The 17,562-nt window shown below is 43.6% G+C and overlaps 1 protein-coding gene across 1 annotated transcript in view; it reads right to left on the bottom strand.

The window, feature by feature from the left end:
- The window catches only part of CCDC178 (coiled-coil domain containing 178), a 1,079,202-nt gene that overhangs the window by 271,254 nt on the left and 790,386 nt on the right, over positions 1-17,562 (bottom strand). Inside the window, exon 19 of the mRNA XM_069220096.1 lies at positions 1,280-1,429. Coding sequence (XP_069076197.1) covers positions 1,280-1,429 — 150 coding nt within the window. The remainder of the gene's footprint in view (positions 1-1,279; positions 1,430-17,562) is intronic.

The following is a 17,562-nucleotide window of genomic DNA, read 5'->3' on the forward strand; positions in this document are numbered from 1 at the left end:
ATTTACTATGTATTTTTTTGTGTAGGTCCCTACGACCATTATTTACTAGGAAAGGGTGTTGCAGTACTAGCTAATGGTCTTGTGTAGCTCTGGACGTACTGCAAAAGTTCCTACAAAGTGGAAACTTGCTTAAAAGTGTAAACTTACTCAAAAGTAAAACATGCTTACAGAGCTCAGTTACTACTGTTTCTATGATCCTCATTGACAGCCTAGCATCTTAAAATAAGTAAGAGGGGACTGCAGCAGTTGGAGCTGTACACAAGGGACATAGGCATATTTGTTTAAGAGCATGTGGCACTATACAGTAGACCTTAGCTCACAGCAGAGATAAAAAATCGAGATTTTCAAAGAAAAAAACAAGAGAAACCTCAAAAGTAGACTCTCTTGCAGTCACCAAAAGGCATGTCAGGTATGGATGTTACCACTCTTATTTGAAATCAAAGATGGTAATTGCTGGTAAGCAGGTGGAAGTTTAAAATTCAACATCTGTAAGAGGCTGTGAGAGGAACAGAAATGTAGTGTTTGGGGAGCAGTGGGATCGAAGGGTTGACTTGGGTAGAATGAAGATGCTTTCCTCGGTGCAGGTAAGCCAGAAGGGTGGACAAAGGGAGGGCAGAACAGGGGGTGTCAGGAAAAGAAGAAAAAGGAGAACAAGAAGTATTGGAAATTTGGCAATGGAGGTCCTGATTGTGTGCATGCTTGCTGGGGAGGTGCAGTATTTGGCAGGAGGAAGACCGGAGAGATTGGCGGTATGGAAACTGCAAAACCTATATATATAGTACGGTGTTCCATCATCATTTTGAATTCTGATGATGGTGAAAGACATTTGAATATGGAAGCTACACATATTCAAAACACTAACAAATCGGCTGATCTAAAGAAGTTATTTGTCATATTTTTCATAAGCATTTACTGAAGTCGATTTATTTTACAGAATGCAGATTATAAATAGGTGGATGTAAATGGTCTAATTAAAAAAATACTCTATGCAGAAAACAGACATACCATTTCCACATTTTTTATAATTGTTACTTTTCCAACTAATCGTGGTTCAAAGTACTTCCCTTCTAATGTATTAACAGTTGCAATTTTTAGGAGTGCACAACTGCTAACAAAGTCACTTAAAAGATCAAAGGCCTTAAACACACAGTAAACGCTACACATTTTAAGTCATTAACGCGCATGATGGCACTTACCGCTATACGCCTTCAAATTACATTGCAATTGGCTACTTCACTTTTAATAAGATGTTCTAACAATTACAATATTTTGTCATTACCTGTGTACGATCTCTAACCGAGGCTTCCAATGTCACCCTTTTTTCAAATTCATCCAAAAATGTGTCTTTTTTATGCAAGTATATCCTTTGAAGAGCCTTATATTTGCTGGCTAACTTCCGGTTTTCTATCAGGCTTACATCCAGCACTGACTGTAAAGAGATTATGGAATGGTTCAAAAAAATAAAATGTAACCGACAGACCATTCCCTTTTAATTGGGGATGTACATTATACATCTCCTTACAACAAGCCTAGAACATGGAACATATTTTAAACATGCCTCTGTGCAAAAAATGAGTGTGTATTACATTTTCAACACAATTTTAGAGATTTTGAAAAGAGCCTATTGTATAGTGTGTTTTTAATTTGTTAACTACTGGGACAACCTCATACAAATGTATAACAAAAAGATTTAAGATGCAGTAACAAACAAGTTACTTACCTTTGGTAATGCATTATCTGGTAGAGATTTGGTTTGGTTCTACACTGCCCGACCTTTCTTTGCTTCAACATACCCCACAAACAGTCAGTTGTCCACCCTGAACACATGTGCGATCAAGGTAGGACAAAGCTCTTTTTCGGTCCAGGCGGTGGAGTCTTCTTTTTAAGAGGGATATGGAGAAGCATAAATGGTGGGTATAGGGTGACAGATTGTCCAGATGGAATGAAGTCACCACTTTTGAAAGGAAAGAGGCCATAGTGTGTAGCATCACTTTGTGTGGAAACACCATCAAATAGGGAGGCTTGGATGACAAAGCCTGCAGCTCACTCACCCTCTGGGCAGATGTTATTGTCATGATGGTAAGCAGCCTTAGGGGACAACTGTGCAGAGGCTCGAAGGGAGAACACATGAGGTAGGTGAGAACCAAATTGAAATCCCACTGAGGCTTGATAAAGGGCGAAGGTGGAAACATATGTACAAGCCCTTTGAGAAACCTATTTACTTTAGAGGACTTAGAGAGGGACGATTGGTCAGGCAGCTGCAAGAAGGCAGACAGAGCAGAGAGATAAGCCTTACGAGTGCCCAAAGAAGAGCCCTGCTGGGTAAGGGTAAGAATAAAAAGAAGAATATCAGAGAGAGAGGCAGAAAGAGGGTTTGATAAACATTTCTGTACAATACAAAACTTTGCCATCAGCAGGTGCACACCATCTTGGTATCAGCCATGTCCAGAGGCGCAGGGCCTCTGTGCAAAGGGTCCATGACCCCACCCCTCCCTGCTGGTTGCAGTACCACATGGTGTTAGTGTTGTCCTTGAACACCTGCTCTGTCTTTCTCTAGACAGAAGGAAGAAATGTTTTTAGTCCTAACCGGATTGCCCAGTGCTCTAGAAAGTTGATGTGGAGTTTAGGTTCCGCTGGACACCAGAATCCTCTGATCTCCTCCTCTCACAGATGGCTGCCCCATCCCAGGAGTGACGCATCTGTCACCACTGTGAAATCTGGTTGGGCAAGGGAGAGGAGTCTGCCTTTGACCCAATCGTGGTTTGTTAGCTACCATTGCAGGTCTTTTGCAGTTCCCTCAGAGATCTGGACAGTGTTGGAGAGATTATGGTTTGCTATTGGGGGACATGATGGTAGATTCTCCCGTCAACTGGACAGCCATGATCCTTTATAAGGAGACTAGGAGGGCTTCACTACTGGGAGGGTTGGTTGTGGATGACCACTGTCTACCTGACCCACAGGTTTAAAATGCACAAAGCTTGGGGGGCTTGCACAGGACGGTGGCTGTCATAGGGTTGGCACGGTGGCACACCCCTTCCATAGCCATGATAGGGGCGAAAGGCAGAATGGGGATGTGGGGTTACTGAGCAGCCCAAGGACTTGGCCATAAATCACGAGTCCTTAAAGTGCTCCAGTGCCAAGTCTGCCTTCTCTCTGAAGAGATGGGTCCCATTAAAAGGCATGTTCATGAGGTTGGCCTCAACATACCCCAAAACCCATATGTTTTCAACCATGCATGGCATCTAACGGGGAAACCACTCTGCCCAATGAGTTGGTCATGTCCAATCCACACCTGATGGGGAACTTAGACGCATCTCTCCTGCCCTTGCCCACTTGGGAGAGGATGGCGTGGGCTTCCTCTGGGACCTGTGGCAGCACTTGTACAACCATGTCCCTCAATGTGTGGAAGTAGTGGCACAAAAGGCATACGATGATCACCAACGGCAATGCTAGTCTGGTTTCTTTTCTAAGGTGTCCAACCTCTTGGATTCCATGTCTGGGGGAGCGGCAGGGGATGCGCCATGGGATGTTGAGGCTTGGACTACCAAGCTGTCCGGGCTGAGTGTTGGGTGGGAAAACTTGGGTCACCTGGGGCAGGGTGATGGCGGCAGGCAATTGTCCTGTTCACAGGAGCCCTTGAGCTGGGCTCGGACCAGGTTCACAGCAGGATATCAGTCAGTGCTTTGTTGAAGAAGAACAGGGGTTCTGATGAGGAAGCCCAAAGCTGAAGCAGTTCTGTTAAGAGGTTAGTCTTGACTGCAACAGAGAGTAGTTCGAGGTCGAGGACCTACGCTGCACTCTTCACCACCACTGCATATGATGCTCCCTCCTCCATAGCCACGGAAGGTGGAGAAAGCAAATCAGTGTCTTGAGATGTGTCCAGTCAACTGGCATTGCCCAGTTGCTCATACCAGTCCAGTCCAGCTGGAGTATCCAGTTGGTGTTCTAAAGGGTCCACTGACCCCTCTAATTCTTCCCCCATGCCTGGCTGTTCAGATAAATACTCAAGCAACAGCCTAGGACCTATGAACCGTATTAGCGCCAGAGTCAGCATCAAGTGATGCCATTCTGACTGCGAGTCATCCACATTAGAATGGGGCTGGTGTAGCCAGTGGGTGCCAGGGGTGCCAGGAGCATCAGTGTCAGGACCAGCGCCAGAGAAGGTGGCATCGGCACATCCGGCACCAGTCTGGATCTGAGATCAGATACACAAGACCCCATCGGAGCTGAGGACGGAACCATTGGCACAGAACCTAATGGGGCCTTCCTCTGAACCCGCAGGTTATGAAGGTGTTATTGGGTGGTTGGCCCACTTGAATATGCATTACATGGCCTTGTAAAAATCTTTTATCTGAGCGAGGATCGCTCCAGCTCCCGAAAATAGGGGGAGTTGTGGAGTCGGACCTGGTAGTGGCTCCGTGGAACTGTGCATGGAACTCCAATGTTCCGAAGTCGTCGCATCAGCCAATGAACGAGAAGACGAGACAAGCTTCGACTTCCTGCGCTTCTTATGCTTCATCCCTGTGTGTCCTTGGAGTGGGATGAAGAGGACTGAGGGTGCCTAGAGTGGTCCCATATCCTTCTCCTCGATTGTAACTGAGACCTCTGAGGAGTTGTGCTAAAAAGTGTCAACTGCCGGGTCTCAAGCAGATTTAGGGCTCCCTCAAAGCCTTTGGCTGCATGGCCCAGCAGTCTGAGCATGACTCTGAGTCATGGTCACATTCGAGACACCATGAACAGACCAGATGGGGGTCTGTAACGGACATGGTGGGGTCTCCACGTAAGCACTAACTGGTGCTGAAAGAAAAGATCTGAGGTCCCCACAACTGGGTATATAGGTGACTACGAAGTCACTTCTGGCACCAAAGACGATGACGCACAGAACTGAATGAAGCCACTCAACTGCATGCAGGGTTACTGCTCACACAAAAATTATCTGGATCCAGTCTGATGCCTGGGAAGTTCAAAAGTAAGGAATATGCAAGCTAGAAGTCTCTATCAGATTATTCCAACCAAATTAACTAACAAAGATCTGATTAGGAAACCCATGACTGAAGGAATTAATCATTTACTCAAACACAGTCCACATCAACATTGTAAGGGCCATACGATTATCCCGTTTCTGCAGTGCAACAGTCCAGAAAGGGTCTGCACATTTGTATTTCGAATCTCCAGCACATACATTAACTCTACACATCTCTGTATTAGTGCATGTTTTGCCACCAGCTGAGCTTGGAAGAATGAAGAGACAATTACTGCTGTGTATTTTAGAATTATACTTTGTATTTTGAGTTAATGCATGCTTCAAGGACATGAAAAATAAATTGTAATTGCAATTGTATTTATATAGTACTTACTACCCCTGATTCAGTGTAAAAGCGTTTGAACTACACAGAATCCATTCTGTGCTGACCCAGCACTGAAAGTAATATGGCCTATGAAATCAGTCAGCATGTAAAACCCAGGAACTGCTGGCCCTGAGTCCAGCCTGCCACAAATAAAGGGAATTTAGTGAAAGGGGAACACATTATTTCTAATGAACCTGTCATGATAAGGAAGGTGACAACATCCTCTGTCATGCTTGACATATATTGGGGTTATTGTGGGTGCAAATCCTTCAATGATATACCTGCCTTATAAGGAAAGATACTCTTCTAGGACCAGTGGAGAAAATCATACAGGTAAACGGGGCAGACCATAGAGAGTGATGGAGTGGCTGAGTCTCAGCTTTCGCCTCCTCCACCCCTCTCAACTAACTGACTTTCCAGATACAAAAATCTTCTAATCCGAGAAGCTGGGATCATCTTCTTATTCCTACAACCTACCACATCAATTGAGAGTTACAATCAGACTGGTAAAAGAGGATTAGAGAGGACTCTCATGATTGCACGTAGAAAGGGAGGAGAAGACAGCCAATGCTAATAAACTCTCATAAGATGCTGAGATTGATAGAGGCAGAAGGTAGGTGCTGCAGACAGCTTAAGGAACATGTTTCATCTCATTGGAAAATGAAACTAGAAAGAAGAAAGCCTCACAAACAACAGGCTATTGCTCTTTACCTGTATGAGTATCTATAGTCTTAGGTGAAGATTCCTACACTGAGCTTAACCCATGTCCTGAGAGCAAGGTTGTTACTATGCCACTTTAAATGGCAAAAAAACACACAAGACAAGCTAGTAATTGTACTTTAAGGAATTAACCTAGTCATGTCCCTCCATGGGCTGATGTTCTAAAGCGAAGACAGAGAGTTGCTCAGAAAAGACACAGGAAAGAAACTACTTTCACTCCCTCAGACTTGTCATGAGCCCAAAACCGTCTGCGTGAGGAGGCAGTACATTCAGTACTTCAAACACAATAGACTTCGGAGCACCCACTTCCTTAAACTAATGCATGAGGAGCAATTAGAAAAGCTGTTAACCACTTTCAATCTTTCTGAATGGGACAGGTTAGACGGCTTGATTTTGTGGGATCATTTCTGCAATTTTGATCCCATTCTCTGTCAATCCTGGCTCACGAGACAGACAATATTAAAAATGCTGATTTTTGCCTCTCCACAAACACTCTTGTTGGCACTCATCAATCTGCCATCAGAATGATCTGTGTTCACAGGTGCATTGCAGGAAAGATTTCACCCAACACAGAGATGTTATCACAGCAAATCTATCTTCTGTAGCAGCAGAGAAGTCAGGTGTCATGGTTTACGTGGCATAGGTAGGTGAAATAAAAATTGGCTACATATAATTGAGGGGCGTGATGCCTTTAGGATAACGAGATGATGAAATTCATACAGAATGTATGAAGGGAATGAAGATTTGAGATGATGGGTCATGATCATCAATGGGATAATAGAACAGAGGAGGAGAGGTCAAACTCCTTTCCCTCCAATCTCTAGAAGCAATTGTTGTTCAAGTCCTGGGGTCACAGACAGGAAGGTGGGTTCCCTTGCAGATCTTTGTTCCACAGATACATGGGAAATAGTTCAATAGCTTGAAACTAGCTACCTTTTCTAGGATTACTACATATCTGAGTTAATGGCTGAGAGTTAGCAACAATATCATTTAAGCCCCAACATTATGCTTAACTTTGAGACTGGAACTTCTGTGAAGATTACTTTTCTGTAGTAATGGTGGCATGCATGTTCAGTGCAGAAGTGTTTCATCTTTAAGTATGTTTGTATGGGATGGAAATCACAGGCTTAAAAAAACAGAAATAGAGTCAGCTGAGCCAATTGGTTGATGCCCTGAAGTGAAGGTAGGACATATCCATGTCTCACTGATTTTACTCTTATTTAAGAGGGCAGCATTGGGGGGGATGTGCCTCGTGGGAGAATCAAAGGTATCTCCTTTATTTTACTACTTCAAGACCTCTGTGGTTGCTCTTGCACACCACAGTAACCGCAAACTGTTCTTGGACTGATTTTCTCTGTTTGATAGCTAATTTGTGTGCAAAATAACATATTTTTATCAATAGTAATGCCCATGTTTTTTTAATTTAAATCTGATACCAAAAAAGTGTTGTAATGAATGAGAATGTAGCTACAATATATACACATTTCTCAAAGTAAAATGTTGGTAATGGCCTCATATAGCTTCAACCGACTGTGGGACAATAATGATTCAACATGTGCTAGGCATTCTTGAAGATTGGTGTATGAATTAGATGCCTGTCCTCTTGTAACAATATGGATTTCATCCACAAATCTAAAAGTTACAAATAAATTTTGTTTAATATCGGCACTACATGTTTCAATAGGCCAGACAGGCTGGAAAATTCTAATTGAGTCCAATTTTGTGAAAGTCTCCTTCTCCACCTCTTTTAGCCATCTACTTATTCACAATGTTGTCTTCGTATCAGTTTGGTCTTCTCTCCCAACAGTACTGTGGCCTTCACCAGACCACAGCTAGGTCTTTATAGGGATCAGCAATCAATTTCTCCCACAGAAAATGTGTATCCATGTTGTTTTTCCCATTAATAAGCTTTCTGGACCTTTGATGGTTTTAATAAATATAATTGGCACCACTGCTACTTTAGATATTCGAAAGTCCTACACCCCTTTATATGCTGTTTTACATAGGGATGCCCTTGGACTGTGTCATCTGAGAACAATTTATATATTTCCATGCCTGTTTTACAGAAACATGCTGCAGCGGTGTGGAAGAGTTGGCTATGTAAGAAATAGATTAATGTCAGTAGAGGTTAATTTAAACAACATGATTCTGCCCATCTATGACAGAAGGAGTTCTCTCAGCCTCACATCTATGCTTCAATACCCAAACCTGTATTTTTCCACTCTCATCAAGCATATCAACATGACTTAGGTCGTTCATCCACACGCTGAGGTCATTACTGACTTAGTCCAATATATTTAGATGCCTGCATGCCTCCCAAATATCTTCATGCCCAAAATATGTGGCACAGACAATTGTCGACCTCATGCATCTATTGACATCTCATCAGCATAAATAAACAGCGCTCCCCAGTGTCTGACCTGTCGAAAGCTGACTGTGTACTTTCCCAAGACTATTTTAAATAAAAGAGCGATAGTGTGGTCATGTTGTTCCTTCTCTCTTTGTTAACTTTTAACAGCATTATGGGATCTGTGCCCGACTTACAATGGCCAGACCAGTCAATGTTAATTCTTTATGTGGCGTTATATAAAAAAAAGGTCACTCTAGGTAGTCAGAGACTTCCTTAGTATCTAGAGATAAAATCAGCAGACACTGTTTGACATTTATATGGCAGTTTACAATCTTTATGGATTCAGTGGTATAAAGCTGGATTGATCTGGTTTAATTAAGAATGGAATCAGTCTCCCAAATTGATTAGATAATATAGACAGAGCATTTTGGCCTCCTAACTTATAAGCGAGATTGGACAACAGGATTCACACTCTTTCCAGGGCTTCACTTCTTTTTGAGACACAATATTTAAGGCTCTTTGTAGGGTATTAATCTGTTTCTCCTAACTTTAATTAACACACTATCACTTAACTACACAAACATTTCTTTAGGACGTCCATTCAGACAAGAGTTTTATATATCTGTAGCTGCAACACTGCATCTTTAATGTTGAAATTGTATAACTCACTCCAATAAACACCTCTTCCAGGATGTTCACTATATGGCCTTCAAGCTATCACTTCCTCATTATACACAACATTTGATTTTAGGCTGTGAATGATGTTCCTTTCTTTTGCTGAAACATGGTAGCATCTTCCCCGATGAAAGATTGGTTGAGATTTTGCGATCTCAAACGTTTTGTGTCAATATTCCTCCTTCCGCCTCTAGTTACTTTTAAATCTCCTTAATCAGGTACTTTCAATAGAACCTCCTCCATTCCTAAAAGATGCCCCATCAGTCGCAGATGACCTTCCTGTATGCTATTCTATTTCCAAAGAAAAACAATAGTTTTCCTTTCATGGTGGGCTTTAATATCGTATAAACCAAGACTTTAGAGGTTATTGTATGGCCTGTAGTATTAAAGGTTCATTTTGCCCTTCTTCTAAAGTTAAGTTACTTCGGAATCTCTAAGATGCATAGCTTCTGGTCTCCACAAATCCTATGGTTTTCACAGGGCACAAGGCATAAAAGAACAGAAGTGGGGGGACTAACCAAGTTAGGCAGTATACGAGTGACTTTATGGTTCATGTCATCACAGCGTGACATCACTACATCACAGCCCATCACCGCACAGGAACTGACATAACAAGAAGTGACACCACATCTTAACACTTCACACACATTTTGAAGGTCTATCATAGGTACATTTTAGCCAATTATGAGATTTAATAAATTAGATTTTGCATCTGGGTTGTGCCAAAAAAGTGACGCAACCTTGACACAAAACATGGGCCTAGCTTTATATATTTAATTTTAAAAACTCTGCCACGAATAAGTTGGCAACAAGGGAAAATATAGCCCTAAACCTATTTTGCTAAATTGGTTGCAAAGTCTACATTTTTCCAGATCTTTGTGTGCCCACTAAATCCCGGGTAACAATAATAATATTAGGATAACCTTGGAGGGTAACGCATTTACTGGAGAGACCTGTGTTTTCTCTTGTTGCAGTTTCGAATCAGTGTACAGGGTTAAAGTGTCTCCTGCAAAGCAAATCATGCAGATGTAAGATTTTTATTTTATATAGCTGGTTAGTAAGTTACTGCTTTTAACACAGAGATCCTTTTGTTACTTGCAGTTCGTAAATTGTAATCCTTCTAATATAGCACAGTGAGTTATAAAGGACATGTAACCCTCAATGTCTTATGTAACATATTTTGTACATTTATTAATACATTTAAAGGATTTGTTGCCAATGTATTTTATGTATGTATGATGTAATGCGCTTTGACACCCTGCATTGGGATGAGTAACGCTGTAAAAGAGATAGAACAAAATAGTAGTACTTAAATTGTTAATTGTGTAAAGACTGTAACAGACCAACACATCTGACATTCATACAGTGCACGCATACCTCATATGCAGGGATAGAACAACCAAAAAACCATGCCCCTCAAGTACTTGTGAAGTGATAACAGCTGCATGCCTGTTTCCCTTCCCTTGCATTTGCATCTAGGTGTTGTCAGGAATCCCCACCATTGCTTGTTTGCTAATGTGAGCAGGTGTAGACAGGCGCTTCTAATTTGGTGTGGTGACTCATCCACATGTGGAAACTCAACTGCTTTCCTGATTGGCTATAAATAGCAGAGTGAAGCATGCCTCCTTGCTTGGCTTTGTTTTGCTTCCTCATCTCAGCATCTGATTTGGCAGTCCAGCCCCTGCTGTCATCCTCGTATTCAGGACTTTTGAGGCAATTATTTTCTTTTTTCCTTTACCAGCTGACACCAGGCATTCCTCCAGCACTCCGGAAAAGACTGCAGCTAAGTGACTAGTATTCTCTAAGTAGTTTTTTCTTTGAGTGCCTCGCTTTCCTAGAACAGCTGGTGTATTTTAGACCTCGTTTTTTGGCAGAGTGCTTATCTTAAAGAGACAAATGCATCTCTGAACATTCTACATTATTATTGTATTTACTTGCCTAAATGTGCTTCAGGAAATCTGCTTGAGCTCAAGTACTACAAAAAGTGACAGTGCAATTGTTAAAGAGCATTTACGTGACTTTTCTTTCTCTAATAGCATAACTCTTGGATTTAAAACGTGTCATTTGTGCCTGTGTTTCAGGTTTGAGGAATTTGCTTTTGAAGGGTTTTTCACACACACAGTGAAACCAAATCAAACTGTGCCACCCTGTTTAAACCCAGAGTGGACATTTTTATTTCTTGGATTGTTTTTGTTCCTTTTAGTTTAACCCTATGCATGCAGGAAAACAATATGTTGTATAATTAATGCCCGTGTTTGTCTTTCTTGTGCATGATAAGTGCAACCACAGTTCTAACTATAGTGTGCAACAGTGAATCTCTGTGAAGCCAGCCCTAGTGTTGTGGTAATTATTGTTATGGCACTCAGTTTGGGTTTTTGGTAATGTAGTGTTAGTAATTGTGCCAACAGTTATTATTATCCAACAAAAGTGCTGGAGCATCCCGGTGTTCTTCTACCGCTCCCGTGCCCATATCAGAAAGAGAGATTCAGTTTCAAGGAAGTTGAGTGCACTAACTCTACTATCACACTGTCAACAACGACCTGTCCCCCCGAAGATACAGGGAGCCTGGCTGGACCGGCAAGACGTGGCAGTGTTTTGTCTCTTTCCCTTCCACTCCTCCTTTTCTTTTGGGACACCTGCCGGGGTTTCTGTATCCACCAGGAAGTGCCTAGAGGTGTTCCAGGAGGTTGGGGGGCATACCACTGCCCCTGCAGTCATCCTGCTTTTCAGGTGAGCGGTCAGTCTCAACATAAAGTCAAGCCACAACATACAGGGCTGCCTGGGCGATGGATTCCTCAATGGGTACTTTCAAAGGTTTAGCACAGGCTTTACCAGCTGATCAGTATGCTCCATCTTTATTAGATTTAACTAGGGCTCTAGCGGGATTACAGAAGGAAGTTCTTTCCTTAAAGCAAGAGAACCTGGCTGAACACTGAACTACAGCGGTATACACCACAAGACACCCCCTGGGGAGGAGTCAAACTAAAACAAAGTTCTCCAGTGCTACAGGCCCCTCAGTTTGACCCGTCTAATCATGTTCCTAGCCCCGATTCAGGGTCAACTACTTCCACCACACAATCCATGCAGGTAATGGTCACAACACCAACCCCTGTGCCCTTAGCTCCTCCAGAAAGGTTTTTTGGAGATAGTGCCAAGTTCAACATTTTTCTTAACCAGTGCCAGCTACAGTTTTTGTGTGGGCAGCTGCATTCCCCAATGATGCTGCAAAGGTAGCTTTTATTATCTCTTATTTAGGAGGCAATGCAACTAATTGGTCTATTCCGCTGGTGGAGCGCAATGACCCTATACTGTATGATTTCAACCGGTTCAAGGAAGCCTGGCGGAAACTGTCCACCAAAAACCTCTTCATGCAAGCCAGTGGCAATGAGTTGCTGAATTTGCGCCAGAGAAACAAGGATCTACTGTCCTATATCACCTCTTTCAATCGGTTGGTGGCAGAGACAAAGAGGCCCGAGGAGAAGAGGGCCTCCCTCTTCTATTGTGGCCTTCGGGACGATCTCAAGGAGGATCTAGCCCAAATTGTGGAACCTCCTACGGAGTGTTCCAAGTTCATTGACCTGGTGGAACGATTGGATCACCGCTTGAGTGAATGTAAGGGAAAAAGATTCCGGGGTGAAACACCCTTAGTGGTGCTCAAAACTGAGAAAAAGGAGTCCACCATTCCCACTCATGATACACCTGAGCCCATGCAAATTGGCAGTGTGCGGGGCCCACTATCTAAGGAAGAGAAAGAACGTAGGAACAAATTTAAACTGTGTTTATACTGCAGTAAGGCAGGGCATTTTGCTCGGGAATGTCCTAACAAGCCTACTGCTCCAAAGAAAGCCATCAGAGCGGTAACAGGGCCTGAATTTTCTCTTCCTGCCCAGGTGGAAAACTAACTGGTTTGATAACTTCTGAGACCATTTTATCTAGCGGTTCTTTCAATATGGTCTCACATCTTCTGGCTAATACCACCAGTCCAGTACCTCGACATCTAACTCTTATTGCGACGTTAGTGTTGTCCCCTCAGGTTCGTAAGGTCATTCCCATATTGCTTGACTCTGGGGCTACCAGAATCATTTTAGACTTGGGTTTGGCTAAAACCCTAAATATTACGACTTTCAGAAAAGACATCCCTGAACCGGTCAGAGCCCTGGATGGCTCATAATTGTCCTCCGGGCTTATCGTTTATCAAACAACACCCTTGTCCATGCTTTATGCAAACAACCATGCAGAATAAATTCAGTTTGACCTCATAGATAACCCAGTATTTGGAGCCATTTTGGGGATACCCTGGCTTCAGTTACACAATCCCAAAATTGACTGGGCAGCAAGGACAGTGACATTAGACTCTAAACATTTCTGGCACTCCTGTTACCAAGACAAACCATTACTAGTGACTCCCTTGCATTGTGAGTCCACACATAGTACGGCTATCAAGCCGGATGAAACACTGGCCATTCCTGCACCGTATAAAGACTTCCATAATGTCTTTAGTGAACAGAAGTCCACCCAGCTGCCCCCACATAAGTCATACGATTGTCATGTAGACTTGATTCCAGGGGCAACGTTACCATGTAGTAGGGTGTATGCTCTTTCTGAGCCTGAGAATCGATACCTGCGAGACTACCTGGATGATCTATTGGCTAAGGGTTTCATTCATCGTTCAACATCACCAGTATCGTCATCTTTGTTCTGCGTGCCGAGCTGCGCGCCTGTATAGATTATTGCGCAATGAACAAAGTGACCATAAAAAAATCAGTATCCACTTCCGTTGATCCCGGTAATTTTAGATCAGGTATGTCAGTCAACTATTTATACTAAACTCGACCTCCGGGGCACCTACCACTTGATCTGAGTGATGAAGGGGGATGAGTGGAAGACGGCGTTCCAAACTAAATTCGGACTCTTCGAGTACACAGTGATGCCCTTCGGGTTGTGTAACGCTCCTGCAGCATTTCAATTTTTCATCAATGAAGTGCTGCAAGAGTCTCTGGATATCTGTGTAATGGTATACATAGACAACATTTTGATCTATTCGTCTTCCACTGAGGAACATATAGGGCATGTAAGAGCGGTTTTACAACAGCTTCGTGAGCATCATCTCTTCGCCAAGCTGGAAAAATGTGTTTTTCAGGCTACAACTGTAGAATTCCTGGGATATGTGATCACTCCTGATGGAATTTCCATGGATAGGTCCAAGGTACAGGCCATCCTGGATTGGGTAGCCCCAAGATCCATCAAGGAAGTGCAACAGTTTTTGGGCTTCGCAAATTTTTATCAGAGATTTATACCACACTTTTCTACTGTGGTATCTCCAATAACTGGTCTCCTACGAAAGGGGGTTAGGTTCCTATGGGATGCAGAAGCTAAGAAAGCCTTCCAACATCTTAAAAACACATTCACTGAAGCACCCATTCTCCATCATCCCGACCCGGCTCAGCCATTTTTCGTGAAAGCAGGCGATTCCCAAATGGCATTGGGTGGTGTCTTGTCCCAACGAGACCCTGAGCCTGGGTATTTCCATCCAGTAGCTTACTTCTCAAAGAAATTGCTACCCGCAGAGCAAAATTACACGGTGGCGGAGCAGGAACTTCTGGCCATCAAGCTTGCCTTCCAGGAATGGCGTCACCACCTACTATGAGCTAGACACAACGTAACTATTTACACAGATCACTGTAATTTACCTTTTTTTCAAGCGACCAAGGCCCTGACACCTCACCAATTACGCTGGCTTCTATTCTTTAATGAGTTTGACTTCGTAATCACCGATAGGCCCGGGTCTACACAACAAAAGACAGACACGTTGTCTAGGATGGGTTTCTCCTCTGATGTTGCGCTAGAACAGGTCGAAGCATTATACCCCCAGAAAAATCGTGGCTGTGTGCACGTTCCAAGAGTTCCTTGAGAAAATACATGTAGCCCAACACAAGGCAACTGATGTGTACAAAAAAGAGGGTTTACTATACCATGCTGATCAGTTGTACATCCCTACCAAAGAATTACGGGATACAGTGTTACATTGGGGACATGCTTCTGTCCTCACAGGTCACCAGGGTGAGAAAACAACGTTAGATCTCTGTCAAAGATGGTCTTGGTGGCCCACACTTGTGCAAGATGTCAGAAGCTACGTCCAGACTTGTTCCACCTGTGTTCGGGCTAAAACCCCACATACTCCAGCCACAGGATTGTTACTTCCCATGCCAATTCCAGTGCCCCCATGGGATACCATAAGTATGGTTTTTATTTCTGATCTCCCAGCTTCCAATGGACACACTGTCATATGGGTGATTGTAGATAACCTAACTAAAATGGCTCATTTTGTTCCATTAAAATGGCTCCCTATGTCTTCCAAGCTCTCTGATTTGTTTGTCCAACACATTGTACGGCTTCATGGGTTGCCCAGCACAATTGTTACCGATCGTGGCCCCCAATATATATCACGGTTTTGGCATAGCTTCTATTCCTGTCGGTATGGACGTCCGCTTGTCCTCTGCAAATCATCCATAAATAGATGAGCAGACGGAACGTGCCAACCAATCGCTGGAGCAAATCCTGAGATGTTATATTGACACATGGTCTACTGAGTGGGAAAAGGCTTTACCTCTTGTTGCATTTATATATAACAACAGTGCCCACATGGCTACAGGAGTATCCCCATTTTACTGTTTGTTTGGTCTGCACCCAAGAATGCTACCTATAACTGGGTCCCAAACATCCACAAGAGTCCCATCAGTACAGAAACACCATAAAGAGTTACAGGAGATTCAAAAACAAGTACAACACCATTTAAAACTCTACCAAGCTCAAGTAAAAAAACAAGCAGACAAAAGAAGGAGACCTGCTCCCTCTTATCAGATAGCAGATCAGGTGTGGCTCATTAAAAAATCTCCATCTTGGAGGGTCCAGAAAATTAAACACCCGATTTCTAAGCCCCTTTCCTATTGCCAAAATCATCAATTCTGTGGTAGTAGAACTGACACTGCCAGATGATTTCAAGGTACACCCCGTGTTTCATGTGTCGTTACTCCGTCCCTATTCCCATGATACCCGCGATGCCCCACCATCTCCCCCGGTAAAGGTACACAGGCAATGTGTAGGAAAGTACCATCTTTCTTGGCATGTTACCCCCAATTTTACATGTATGTCAGTATGTTTTTGCCTGTCTCATTGGGATCTTACTAGCGAGGACCCCAGTACTAATAGTTTGTGGCCTAAATGTGTATGCCTGTGTAGTGCCTAACTGTGTCACTGAGGCTCTGCTAATCAGAACCTCAGTGTTCATGCTCTCTCTGCCTTTAAATTTGTCACTATAGGCTAGTGACTACATTTACCAATTCTAATTGGCACATTGGACCCCCCTTTTAAGTCCCTAGTATATGGTACCTAGGTATCCAGGGCATTGGGATTCCAGGAGATCCATATGGGCTGCAGCATTTCTTTTGCCATCCATAGGGAGCTCAGACAAACCCTTACACAGGACTGCCATTGCAGCCTGCGTGAAATATTTCAGAGCCATTTTCACTGCACTTAAGTAACTTATAAGTCACCTATATATCTAACCTTCACTTGCTGAAGGTTAGGTGCAAAGTTACTAAGTGTGAGGGCACCCTTGCACTAGCAAAGGTGCCCCCACTTAGTTCAGGGCCATGTCCCCAGACTTTGTGAGTGCGGGGACACCATTACACGTGTGCACTACATATAGGTTAATACCTATATGTAGCTTCACAATGGTAACTCTGAATATGGCCTTGTAACATGTCTAAGATCATGGAATCCCCCCCCCCATTCCAAATCTGGTATTGTGGAGTCAATTCCATGCATCCTGGGGGTTCCACTATGGATCCCCAGTACTGCTAAACCAGCTCTCTGAGGCTTGCACTGCAGCTACAGCTGTTGCCACCTCACAGACAGGGTTCTACCCTCCTGGGGTCTGGGCAGCCCAGTCCCAGGAAGGCAGAACAAAACATTTCCTTTGAGGGCATGGTGTTACACCCTCTCCCTTTGGAAATAGGTGTTACAGGCTGGGGAGCGGTAGCCTCCCCCAGCCTCTGGAAATGCTTTGAAGGGCACAGATGGTGCCTTCCTTGCATAAGCCAGTCTACAACCGTTTAGGGAACCACAGTCCCTGCTCTGGCGCGAAACTGGACAAAGGAAAGGGGAGTAACCACTCCCCTGTCCATCACCACCCCAGGGGTGGTGCCCAGAACTCCTCCAGTGTATTTTCAGACCTCTTCCATCTTGTTTTCAGAGGTGTGGGGACACTCTGGAGGCCTCTGAGTGGCCAGTGCCAACAAGTAACGTTAGAGACCCCTCCTGATAGATGCAAACCTGGGTAGGTAGCCAATCCTCCTCTCAGGGCTATTTAGGGTCTCTCCTGTGGGCTTCTCTTCAGGTTACGACTTGCAAGAATCCACCAGAACTCCTCTGCACTTCTCTCTTCGACTTCTGCCAAGGATCGACGGC

The sequence above is a fragment of the Pleurodeles waltl genome, chromosome 2_2, assembly GCF_031143425.1.
Source record: "Pleurodeles waltl isolate 20211129_DDA chromosome 2_2, aPleWal1.hap1.20221129, whole genome shotgun sequence".
In the NCBI taxonomy this organism is placed as follows: Eukaryota; Metazoa; Chordata; class Amphibia; order Caudata; family Salamandridae; genus Pleurodeles; species Pleurodeles waltl.